Genomic DNA, 13,232 nt, shown 5'->3' with positions numbered 1-13,232 from the left:
GCAACACAGGGACAATTGAGATTTGAGATCGAAACCTTGAGGTGCCCTGCAAAACTCCTGAGAACATTGCAGTTGTTGTGGGTGATTAAATTATTTTCAGTCAAGCACAGTCGTTAGCCTAGAGCCAGTCCTTTAATTCATTGTGATCCCACATGACTAATAGTTTTTACCCAGGGTTACCTTGAAGGAGAAATGTTAAAAATAGTGATCATTAAATAAGTTGTTTGAATTCACTGCCTTCTATTAAAGGCACCACAGATTTTTTATAAGTTGGGATTTAGAGTTGTTGGGATGAAAGAAATAGGCCTAGTAAACTCCCTGGGCCTGGGTTTTTGGAAATGTAAAGCGGGCTTGCAGAAGAGAATTGTTCTAGTCTCTTTTTGCTCTGATATCCCTGTAGTCTTAAGCAGCTAGCTGCTGATAATGTTGGAGATGTAACATATACATAGACTTTGGGAAACACTCATTTTTGCCCACTGCTTGCTGAGATCAGGTATCTATGGAAACAACCATCCATTAGTATTCCAGATAGGACATTTGTTCTTTTTAGTTGGCATGATCAACATGGTGGTGAGTTTAGTGGTCCTCAGACGATGGCTTCCTGCAAGACCTGCCGTAAAATCAGACTTCTTCTGCTTGTGATGGAGGCAGAGGGCACATTTGCTCCTCCCTGTTGCCCTCAGCTACCCCTATATTTTCAGAAATTGTTGGTCCTGTCCCACAAAACCTCATAATTGCTCTCCTCAGATTATTGTACAAGTTTTGAATATTATAATTCGTCTCTCATCAGTGGTTTTATGAGCTCAATAGCAGGTTTATTTTGAAAACCTTGTCCCATATTATTTCTGTCTCTCTGTTCAGGTTTTATTTTAACACAAAATATTTTGCATTTCTAGAATGTTGACTCTATGTTACTATGAAAATCCCCAGAGATGAGTGGTGGATTTTCTCCAATATGAATGTGTCCTCAGCCCTGTGGAAGGCAGGTTTTGGGCCACAGTGAGGTACCCTGAAAAGTTTTGCTTTTTTTTATTTACATAAGGAGCCAGATAGCTTGTGCAAAGAATACACAACCTTTCTTCTGGTGGCTGAGTCAAAAGATAGAGAAAATGCTCCATATCTTTTCACTTTGTTTTCCTCAATGTCCACAGGATTGTAATTTGGCATTCTAGCATGTCTACCAAAGAAAGTGACATTCCTGCCTGGCCTGTGTATTCTTGTTACTTAATTCCTTGCATATACTTCTCACTTGTTATTCATTCATTCTTTATTTATTTCAAATAATATTTGAGACTCACTTTGTCCCTGGTTCCATAAGATGCTGGGGTTATCCTGGTGACTCTCGTAGATGATGTTGTGCCCTGGAGGGGCCCCCAGTCTAGGAGGGAGACACATGAGTGACCAGAAAGCTACAGCACAATGCAGGGCATGTTTTAATGGGAGAACGCTGGGTGTACGGGAGCTCAGGGGAAGGAAACGTATCTCAGACTTGAGGGTCAGAGAAGTCCTCTTGGAGGAAGTGACATGTAAACTGAGACCCACAACGTAAGTGTTGAGGCAGCGGGTCAGAAATGGGAGAAGAGTGCTCCAAGGAGAGAGAACAACATGCCATGAGGCCCTGAAATCATTGCAGAAAGAAAAATTAAAATGGGTTTTAATCTCACTTGGCTCCAAAAATATGTCAGAGGAATTCCTCTCATTAGTTTGCCTTCAGTTTAGCTTTACCAACTCAAAATCAGAAGAACAATGCAAGTTCTAGGTGAGTTTATAAATGCAGGGCAAGCCATTTAGCCCTGGAGGAGTAAGTCAGGTGTTGTTGGAAGCTCACCCAGAGGCTGTGCTCGCTAACATCCTCCATGAAGGGCTCATGAATGCCTGTATAAGCAAAGCATTGCAGATGGGAAGTAAGGAAGAATTCAGCTTTGCTCTGACACAGAGAAGTGGACCCTCTGAGCTGAGACATTCAGGAAGTTCAAATGCCGAATGTTTATTTCTGGAAGCAGCAGCAATTCTGAGTCTGGGCTATGTCCTGGGCTTCTTCGGGATGCTCGAGAAGTCACAACTGAATTCTGAGTGTTTGAACACTGGCCACCCATGTTTGACCACAGGCAGCTGTGGATACCTCTGATGTCCAGAGACCACTCAGATAGGCACTGGAGGAGCCTGAATCTGGGATCCTGGGATATAAATAAAGGATCTTGAGCCGTTGCTGCTGCCCCACATGGTGGATAATGTTTGTATGAAGGATGTGCTCCTGTCACTCACATAGACCTTGACCATCACCCTCTTCCCCAAAATACATTGTGGGGAAGCAAAGAACACTATGACAGTTCAAAACGGTGATTGTTAATGGCACACCAGGAAATCCCTACAGGCCATGGATTAAAACAGTAGAAAAATAGTGGTTCTCAAAGTGTGAATCCTGGAAGAGCAGCTGCAGCACTCCTGGGAACCTGTTAGAAATGCAAATTCTTGGGTCACATTCTGGACCTACTGAATTCAAAACTCAGGGACGGGGGCCCAGAACTTGGTGATTTAATAAGCCTCCAGTGATTCTGATCTAAAGTTTGAGAACTACTGGGATAAATAAGACGGGCTGCTGGTAATGAGAAAAGCCTGTGGCTGATACTGGCCGGCAGGAACTCGGACCCCTTTCTCTTCCACTCAAAAACATATATTGGAATGGCAGTGAGTGAGAATGAAGTCAGTTAATAGAACAGCCATGAATTTGCACAAGTTTATTAAAATATGTAAACCATTGTTAGTTTTTATTATTACCAGGTAACATGGGACAAAAGGACTGCAATTCTACCAATCCAGCCAAAACAGTGCCTTTCAATTTTATTTGAGCACATCCCAAAGTAGGAGATACACTTAAATGGTTACCCAGAAGACACAGGCCTGTAAGGCTAACCAGAAAAAAGATGCCATGAAATAACACCCTTTCTGTGACATCTTTTGTGCTGTTCTAGTAAAAGTGTGCTGGTCACAATAAAATGACTTCATGACCCACTAAGGAAATGTGACCTGGATGGAGAAGGCTGTCTTTACATGGACACTGTCCCTAGAACAGTCGAGGGGTGAGGCTGCTCTCCCCTCTGTATTAGGTAGGGTCAAGTTCCGTCTCTCCTCCATCATGCTTAGCTGTGTGACGTTAGGCAACTTAAGTAAGTGCTCCGAGCTCTGCTCTCCTCCTCTGTCTATGGGGTTGATAATCTCTACCTCACAGTTGTGGTGACAGCAACACACTTTGCATAGTGCCTAGAGTGGTAGCTACTGCTTTAATTGTGGAAATAGTACCATTGGCACTGTTTTCAGAACATCAGCAGTTAGATAGGTTTTTCTGAAGTTTTTTTTTTAACTGCAGTAAGTGCCCCCTGCAGTCTAGGTATTTAGAAATACTATTTATTTATTTATTATTGTCTTTTTAAAAAAGATAAATAGATCGCACAAAACGTTATGTTAAAAAACATGAGGTTCCCTTATACCCCGCTCCCCACCCCCCCTGCTCCTCCCACATCGACATCCCCTTTCATCTGTAAGGCACATTCCTTGCCTTTGGTGACTACACCCTGGAGCACTGCCACACCGCATGGACCATAGTTTACATTGTAGGTCACACTCTCCCCCATTCCATCCAGTGGGTTATGGCAGGATATACAATGTGCTGCATCTGTCCTTGCAGTATCATTCAGGACAACTCCAAGTTCCAAAAATGCCCCACATCACACCTCTTCTTTCCTCTCCCTGGCCTCAGCAACCCCTGTGGCCACCGTCCTCACATCAATGATACAGTTACTTCCATTGCTAGAGTCACAACAGTTCTATAGAATACCATGAAGTCCACTCCAATCCATATTATATTCCTCCATCATGTAGACCCTGGGATGGCGATGCCCACTTCACCTCTAAATCGGGAGTGGGCTAGAAATACTTTTAAAGTAGCTTTACCTTAGAAATGCATCCAAATTCTGTGTCTATTTCAAAATATATTCACGTTTGTTTTGATTTAAAATTTTGGTCTCCTTTCCCCATCCAAGTCATCGGAGGGCATTGGGACTGCAGAAGATACCCTGAGTGGTTTCAACTACCTCCATCGCAGTCCCCAGCAGGGAATTGGGGAAGTACAGACTTTATGATTGTGTTTCCCTGAGAAGATGCTCATCAGATTTGAATATTCATGTGTTGGTGGTCAGGGGCAGCATCTCCATGAATGTGAGAGGCCCTGGGCCATGAGCATGTGGAAGTACCAGGGATTGGTCACCCGGTAGTTGAGGTGTTGGGGAGACCCACCTAATGTCCACTTGTCTTTCTGGAGGTCATGATTGTGGTCGGTGGCCAGGCGCCCAAGGCAATCCGCAGCGTGGAGTGCTATGATTTCGAGGAGGACCGGTGGGATCAGATTGCTGAGCTTCCTTCCAGGAGATGCAGAGCAGGTGAGCACCACCTCCCGGCTCTGCAGGCTGCCTTTCCCCCGCTTTGGCTTTTCATGTTCTGTGCCGGAAGTCATGCACTTCTCCTTATTTCCCCAAACACCTGTGCTTTGCAGGCTCCCTTCCCCTTTGCCACCTGCACGGTTTTTGGCTGCCCCTTCTAGAGTTAGTTGTTATGTGCTTAGGGAGTTTGAGCAAATTCAAGTATTTGCTTAAATCAAATGAAATTAGAAAGACCAATATGAAAAGTAATCCAATGAACTTCCTAATGACTTCTAAACATATAAAGGTCAAGATAATCTTCTGTGGGGAATTATTCATGTGCCTGCCTTGCTCTCCCCATTGTCACCCTCAAAATGAGTAACCAGCCACCTGAGATGACCTTGATACCTTGGTTTCCTGTGCCTCAGGTGTGGTGTTCATGGCTGGCCACGTGTACGCGGTGGGCGGGTTTAATGGCTCGCTGCGCGTGCGTACAGTAGACGTGTATGACGGCGTGAAGGACCAGTGGACGTCCATTGCCAGCATGCAGGAGCGCCGGAGCACACTGGGTGCGGCGGTGCTCAACGACTTGCTCTACGCGGTGGGAGGCTTTGATGGCAGTACTGGTAGGTCCAGGACAGGTTTCCATCCCCTCCCAGCCTAGGGCACACCCTCCCTACAACCTTACTTTGTTCAGCCAGTTCTTGGGCCAACCCTCTGTATGTCCATAGCCACCGGCCCTGGAACATACATCCTTCCTTCTCACCCAGCCTTGGGTCCAGAGCCAGGCCTTCCTAATCAGAATATGCAGTCGCCCATGAACTGTGATTTCTAGGGTTCTAGGAAGGACCCTCCACTTAGAAGAGTCCCTTTTCTACTTTCTGGTGTCTGGGAACCTATTTACTAAGAAGATGGGACTTAGAAAGAGAGCATGGAGGGAGTCTTGTGATTCTTTTCTGAACCTTCCATTGAACAGTTGAGGGAACTAAGGTTCAGCAGTGAGAGGAGACCTGTCTTAGCCCACACTGCAGGCCAAGCCACCTGAGTCTTTGTCTGTCTTTCCACTGGCTACTGATGCTTGGCAAAGCTATTCCACAGAAGGGGAATTCCCCTTACCCTCCTGATTGTTAATCTAGCTTCAAAATGTGAATAAAAACTATTAATAGAAGTAGATTTGGAAAGATTATCTCATCTCTCTCCTATCTTCAGGTAGATATTTCTGTAGACAGTGACTCTATTAACTAAAATGATATCCTTTGGCCCCCAGGAAGATGAAAAATAATATATATATATTTTACGTCTCCAAATTTTTGGTTGTTTTCTTACAAATTGGTGACCTCTCCTAGCCTTCTCTTTGCCTCACTCATACATTATGGGATGTTTATCCCTTATGGGGGCCACCTCTAGTGAGTACGAGGTGAGAACAAAGGGCAGTGGCTCATTACTTCTTTTAGGAATTGCTTTTGGTTGTAAGTAGAAAAACTGACAGAAGGAGGAATTTTATTTTACTAATGAAACAAAAAGCCCAGAAGTTGACAGTTGAGGACTTGATCTAGTTACTCAAGGATGCTGGGGCCAAGTTAAGAGTCTCTTGGCCTTTTCCTCATGATCGCATGATGGCTCTTACAGCTTGTGTCAACACATTTGTCTTCCAGGAAGGAGGAAGCAGGAAGGCTTGGCAACCCTATCAGAAAAGCAAAGTCTATTTTAGAAATCCCCGTTAGACTTCTGCTTAGGTCTCATTGACCTGGCAACCCCTAGCTGCAAGGGAGTCTAGAAAGGCAAGTTTTTGCCTTTTCAGCTTCTGAGGTAGAAGAAGACAAGGGAAAATGGGGTTGTAATAGGTGCTGAGAGGTGCAACTTCAGGTGTTTACTTGGAATCAGAGTACTCCTTTCTGTAGCCAGTTTTCACAATTTACATTTGCAGGGTGGTTCTTTTACACCCTCTGCCCTCTCACAAGCCACCCTCTGAGGCAAGCCTGGGTGGTCCCTCAGATAGATGCACTACAGATAGGTTGAAGGGAATTGCCATGAGCCACATGGCGAGGCAGTGGTGGCGCTTAGAGACATGTCCAGGTTTCTGGCCTCCAGGACTCTTCCCCATCCTCACGGCTACTTGGTGCAGAGGGTTGAGGCTGGTGCTGTGGAATCTCATGAGTCTCTTGTCTCCCAGGCCTAGCATCAGTGGAAGCCTACAGCTACAAGACCAACGAGTGGTTCTTTGTGGCCCCGATGAACACACGGCGGAGCAGTGTGGGTGTGGGCGTTGTGGAGGGTAAGGATGTGGAGGCAGTGGTGGGCAGTGGCTGGTCCCTACCCTGGCCAAAGGCCTTGTCCCTTGTCAGCATCACACCTGATGCTTTCCTTCCCTTAGCTCTGCTCCTCAGGTCACGGCTCTGAGTTAGGGAGTTGTATCCTGGTTTAGCTGATGAGCCAGGTAAAGCCACTGGCTCAGTGCCCCACAGCTAAGTGGCGGAGCTGGGTTGGGGGGTGGAGGAGGAGCCCAGAGGGAACATGCCAGCCTGCCGCTGTGGCCACTTGTCAGTAGCTCTGTTAAAGGTTGGGGAGGGGAGAGGTGTGGGGCATCCAGAGTTAATATATAACCCAGCATTTCAATCTGGTGGGGGTGAGTTAATTGCGTTTAATTGATTTTGTTCTCATGTTCAGATGTTGAACATTAACAGAACCCTGATTGAGCTGGGCACGCCTCTTCAGGTTCTGATTACTATCTCTGCAGGGCTGGTCAATGGTAGGAAAGGTGTGTGGGGTGAGGCGGGGAGGGCATGACCGGACCAGGGGGCTCATTAGACAGTGTCTACTGTAGTTTGTAAAGAACTTTCCCACCCATTTTCTCATTTACTGTTTCCAAAACTCCTCTGAAGGGGATAGGCAGGCCTTAGAGTTTCCTCATTTTCCAGATGGGGAAACTGAGTCCCAGAAGGGTTAAAGGATGTAGCCCAAGTTACACTAATAGTATATAGAGCAGGCAGTCCTTGAACCCAGGTCCTCTGGCTCCTTATTTGCAGGATAACACTGATTCACTAACCTGTCCTGAAGTGGGGATTTAGCTGGAATATCTGTGCATTCAGCTAGTACACTGGCATTCTCATACACACACACTTTGGGGAGAATATAGCACTTGGTGAGTTAGATGTTACAGATGCTTTTCTCTCGGCATTTCTTGGTCTGCACTGATATTAAGTAGCTTAAATTTTCATTTAAAGGTGTATTATTCTAACATACTAAACAAGTCATCTTGGTGAGCAGAAGGATTCTGTCCTCCTTCCAAGATAAATGGTTTCTTGCTTTCTCATCCTTGTGGTGGAACAAAAATTGATTTGTCTGCTGAATGTAAGTGCTCTGTCTAGCCACCTTCCCCCCGCCCCCACCTTGTTCCTTTGCCAGGAATATCTTAACTATAGACTAGGGGTTAAAAATAGCAGCTCCCTGTTAATCAAGTTTAGGAGAAACCTTGAGTGGGTCTTTTTCAGCTGGGGCAGGGTTGGAATGGTGGGTGGGGGTTAGAGGAGGTGCCGGAATGGTCTTTTAAACACTGCTCGTCAGGGGCTTCTGCGAGCATGTTCCGTCTGTGGGAGAAGGCTTGCTTTGCAGGGCGCCCAGTTGACAGACGGGGGATTTGTTTCTCCTGCCCGCTGTGAATGTGAAGCTCTCTGGGATGTGGGTCACTCTGGGCAGCAGGGATTCACTTGGTAGCTATGGCTGGAACGTGCAGGGAGGCCCTGGCTTGGGCTCTGATCTCCGTGGCCTTGAGGAGTAGCTCTCCACCCTGCCCGACTTCCTCCCTCCTTCATCTCCCTACCACCACCGTGTAGTCTGAAGACACTGAAAAAAAATGCAGGAAATCGGGGTAATTTGCTCCTGGACGCCTGGAAGAAGTCCTCCTTAGGAAAAGGGACGATGAAGGTGGGCACCTAGGCAGAGGCTCACCACCAGTAGAGGACTGTGTGTGACGGAGACTAAAGTTTTCAAGACGGCTGGGTTGCCCCAGGAGCCTCTCGTCTCCCCGCTCCCCGCTCCCCGCTCCCCAGGCCTCTCTCTTCCCTGAGAGGCTCAGGCTTTGAGGAGTCACAGGCTGACTGGTGTATCCAGAGTGGCCTGGTGCCTGAAGCTGTTGTCAGTGTTGGTTTTTACCCCTTGACTTAGGTGAAGGCAAAACTGGGGGAAGAGGGGTCCCATGTTCAAGGGAATCAGTTGAGAGGACTCTGGAGCAGAAGAAAGAAGAACAGGTTTCATGACGATGGAAGGAGAAAGAATTTTTCACTTGATAATAGCAATAGTCCTGATGGTAGAACAGAGTTTTGAGCCTGAGGATCCCTTTCTGACTTAAAATAGTTGCTGATTCTCACACACTATAGTTGTACGCCTGGTATCTCTCAGTTAAGAAAGCACATAATGACCTAAACACATCTATGGATTAAGTAATCCTGTTAAATGAGGTTGCATTTGGCCGTGTTTATTTAGTCCATAGCTAGAGTTTAAGGAGCCCCTGGGTTTGCAGATCTTTGTTGAAACCCCATGGTCCCCCATATATCTGAGGTCAGTCCACAGGTGACAGAGGACCTCCCTGGGTCCTGGAAGGAAGGACTTTTCTGTTGCATTCAAAGGCTACCTGTTAAGCCCAAAATGTTTGAATCTCTGTTCTGGGGCAGCTCAAATACCAATTTCCTGTTTCTCTGCTTAACCTCACTCCTCAACCCCAGGTGCAAGCGATGCTCTTGGATATTTAAAAAATAGGTGATGGTGCTTCAGGGCTCTTGTGCATGGTTCAGAGATAACAAGGAAATCTGCAGATACATTCCAGCCACCCCAGTCCAGGATGTACACCAAACACCCCATTCACACACTCCACCTTCTGGACTGGGGGAAGGAGGAAACAATGGCTGAGATGGGATTTGGGTTCTCAAAGAAGAATATTTTTCCATACTTTCTATGTCTGCTGTTGTGACCCTTTGGCCAGAATGTCTGTCTGCCTGTCTGTATAGCTGGATCCTTCTAGTTTTCCATCTATGTGGTCCTTGTTCTAGAGAAGACTTCCTGTGGTTCACCAGCAAGAGTATGTTGAGCCCCCGTGGTGCCTGGCCATAGCTTCATGCTAGGTATTTGGGGTACTGATTTAGAAAGAGGTTCAGTACTGCTCTTAAGGTGCTCATGGCTTCAGAGGGAGGAGGAGGCAGGAATGTGGAGGGTGCTTAGCCTGGTTGGGAATGGGGTGGGCCCCCTCAGAGGAAAGGGGTCTGGAACTCTCATCAGGGGGCCTCGGTGGGCTTGTCCCCGGCACCGCCATCAGCCACTTTGTCTGTTTCAGGGAAGCTATATGCGGTCGGGGGTTATGATGGGGCTTCTCGCCAGTGCCTGAGCACCGTGGAGCAGTACAACCCAGCGACCAACGAGTGGACCTACGTGGCGGACATGAGCACCCGCCGCAGTGGCGCAGGTACGGGGAAGCTTCAGGGTCAGGCTCTGTTTTGCTCACCAGTGGGGCCTGAGCCCAACAACTTAACATTACACTTAATTTTACTGCCTTTTCTTTTCTTTTAATATGGATAATCCCATCGGTACCTTTGCACTTAAACAAGCACTTAAAAGTTAACTTTTCCTGGGGGAGCACTTCCCTAGAAAATGACGAGGTAATGGTCTCGTTATTACCAGACCTTCTGTTGCTATGGCGATGTCCACATTTCTTGAAAGTGAAGGCATGCTATGTGCCAGGTGCTGCCCTAGTAAGCACTTTATATGCTCCCGTTTATTTAATCCTCACTATGGTCAAAAAGGTAGATACAATACTAACATCATTGAACAGATTTAGAGAGTAAGTCTGCTAAAGGCTGAGTAACTTACCCAAGGTCATATGATTTCTAACTGGCAGAGTCAGAATTCCTGGTCAGGTCTGTCTTACCTCAAGACTGGCTTTTGTAACCCCCCAAATGATTAGTCTCATTGTTATCAAGTAATAGGACAATGCTTCAGTTGACCAAGCCAAAACTTGCCTGCCCGGGCCCTCTGTCTTGGGGGTTGAAAGCCAAGCTATTAGTGTTAATATTTGTGGATAAACATGTCCTCCCCTCATTCCCCTGTCACTCTCCTCCCTCACAGAAGAGAATGACTCCCCTCAGGGTTTCCCACTTCCTCCTTTGTGGGAAGACCAGGACTCTGTGGTCCTTCGGGATTTTCTAGCAAGTGGAACAACAGTTCCTTCTTCCTGCTTGTCTCCCGCCCATCATCTTAGAGACCTGAACAAAGGGGTCCGAGAGGGCAACAGAGGGGCTCTGGCTCTTTGTTCCAGGTCCCCGTGTGAGTGGTGGCTTGGATAGCTGCAGTGATTACCAACCCAGGCCTGGTGGGAAGGCCGTGGGGATTCTGGGAAGAGAAGCCACAGAGGGATTTTCTCCACTGTGTTGTTCCTTTGTCTTTTTTTCTTTTTGATGATCAAGTTGTGATCTCATCTTATAGTACCAGACATGTGACCACTTCCTCTGCATTCCCTAAAATATATGCTCTTGTAATATTCAAAAACCTCTGTGTGCTCACTGGTTAGAAAAAAACAATCAGTATGATCCATTTCAGAAGGCCTTGTATCTGGAATGCTATTTCAGGGAGCTTGTCTGCTGATCCTGACACACTGGCCAGAACATGGAGCAAACATCTGGGAGTCAGGAGGCCTGGGCTTTGGTACTGAGCCTGCTCTCCTTGTCATGTCCTGCCCCATTTCTGGCCCCCATATGTGAAATGAGTGGGGTTGCATTGTATGTTCCTAAGGGCCAGTTCAATTCAGAATCCCATGATTCTCTTCCCTTAATAAAGCTTTTTTAGTAATTTTGGTTTGTAGAGTCTGGGTAGTCTTCTTTGGGCTTCCTAGAATACTCTATTGTGACTTGAGGTGTGAGAGCAAGTGTTCCCAGCCCAAGGATGTAGGAACAGACCCTCTTGAGTGGAGGCCACACGCGGAGGCATGCTGCTGCTTCTAGACTCCTCCAGCAGAGAGAGAGAGAGAGTGTGTGTGTGTTGGGGGCGGAGGGGGGAGGGCGGAGGTGGGGTACCCAGCACGATGCCTCGATGCCTCGAGGCCAGGCCTGCCTGGGACAATGCAGGCTCATCCTGGAGGGCGGAGCTGCCTGTCAGCCCCAGCTGCCTTCTCTCTGCCAAGCTCCCTGGAGAGTTATTGCTGAGTGACCCCTGGATTCAGTTCCTGCTTCTCACTTGGGCTGAGGCTCCTGGATGGTGACTGCTCTGCTGCCTGTGTCCTGGGGAGACACAATAACCTTCATCTAGGGGATAGTCTATCTTCTAGAGGTGGGTTCTTTCCTCACTACTGTCACAGCCTTGGCTTCCTGCTCCCAGCTCAGCCTTTCTTTGGTGCTTCCCTATCCTAGAATTTGGGGAGGTCTTGCCTTTGGAGTTGGAACCCACATAGGCGCCTGGGGTGGTGGTGGTTGATGGCTGAGGACCCAAAGCCCAGAGACCTGGCCGCCTGAGGCCCCTTGGGGTGCTGGGAGCCTCTGTGGCTCAAGGTTTAGGAAACTCTGGGTGAACGTTATGGATGAGGCCACAGTGTGGCAGTTGCCAGGGTAGTGGTGCCCTCAGTGCTCAGAATCAGCAGGGCGTGCACAGCACAAGCAGATGGTTAGGGGGAAAGAAGCCATCTCGGGGTCCCAGGGTGTGCGCCTTCCTGCCGAGCTTGGGTGCAGGGAAGGTGAGGCAGCTTTGGAACACTGCTGTGTAGAGGCTGTGTAGCTATTGTTGGTATCAGAGTGCCACCTGCTGTTAGCTCAGGGCAATCGCTAGGCTCCACTTGCATACCAGTTTGATTGCTGGAAGGGATTTTGCATATTTTGCCATTCCAACAGTATTTGTTGAGAACCTCCTACCGTCATGGACAGGAAAACAGAAGCAGACAAGACAGACACGGTCCTTGTCCACGTGAAGCTTCTGTTCTAGCGATCTGGTCCTTGGAAATCTGAAACCTGCCTGCACATCCCAAACACCTCAGGTGCTTTTTTTTGATTCCTGACGAGTGCTTCTGGGAGGGAAGCCCTGGAATCTTTCTTTTCAAAGAGCTCCCAGCGGATTGAGATGAAGCCTGTCCGTGGGGTGGAGAAGTCCGTGGGAACCGCTGATCTAGTCCAACTCCCTCTCTTTAAAAATGGGCCCAGCAAGGGGAAGAGTCGCCCCGCAGGCAAGGTAGATGGGTCAGAACCCAGGTGTCCTGGCTACCAGGTCTGCTGCTCTTTCTAGGGTACAATTCCGCCCTCCTTCTTTATGGCTTGTATTTTCTGGTCTTGTATTAAAGTAGGGGTTCTTAACCTTTTCTACTCCACGGACCCCTTTGCCGGTCAGGTGAAAACCACAGACCCCTTACTAAGTCCACACTATTCTGTGTATTATTTAATAAATATATCACACCCGCACCAACACGTCCCCACAAGAAGAATGTTTTTTTGAATTTCAATTCATGCTCACAGACCCCTGGCTAAGAACCCCTGTATTAAAGGATTTTAAAAGATTACCCTAAAACTTGTAAAAGAGGCAGTTCTAGTGCTCAGCTCAGGCCAAGGAGCATTGTGAGTGAACTAACACCCACTCTTCAATTTAGGAGGAGACAAGGGGGCAGAAAGAACAGTTTCTGCTTAAAATGCAGGCAGGGAGATCGCCGCAATGATGATCTCATCTGCTGGGTGGCTATGCGCAGCTTTTGAATCTTTTTACTAAACAAGAAAAGTGATATATACATTGTAGGAAAACTGCGCAATATAGAGAGGCCAAAAAGAAAACAAATGTAATCCTACAGCCCAGGAATAA

General features: G+C 47.4%; 1 protein-coding gene across 2 annotated transcripts in view; it reads left to right on the top strand.

Annotated features, from left to right (window-relative positions):
• Nucleotides 1-13,232, top strand: part of KLHL3 (kelch like family member 3) — a 196,430-nt gene that overhangs the window by 168,880 nt on the left and 14,318 nt on the right. For both annotated transcript variants that reach the window (XM_023586585.3, XM_004450501.5), the window contains exons 9-12: nucleotides 4,319-4,436; nucleotides 4,844-5,041; nucleotides 6,589-6,690; nucleotides 9,742-9,870. In XM_023586585.3, coding sequence (XP_023442353.2) covers nucleotides 4,319-4,436; nucleotides 4,844-5,041; nucleotides 6,589-6,690; nucleotides 9,742-9,870 — 547 coding nt within the window. The remainder of the gene's footprint in view (nucleotides 1-4,318; nucleotides 4,437-4,843; nucleotides 5,042-6,588; nucleotides 6,691-9,741; nucleotides 9,871-13,232) is intronic.

Source organism: Dasypus novemcinctus, chromosome 2 (assembly GCF_030445035.2).
Source record: "Dasypus novemcinctus isolate mDasNov1 chromosome 2, mDasNov1.1.hap2, whole genome shotgun sequence".
Classification (NCBI taxonomy): domain Eukaryota; kingdom Metazoa; phylum Chordata; class Mammalia; order Cingulata; family Dasypodidae; genus Dasypus; species Dasypus novemcinctus.
The sequence above is the reverse complement of the archived record's forward strand: the minus strand, read 5'-3'. Positions and strand labels throughout refer to the sequence as shown.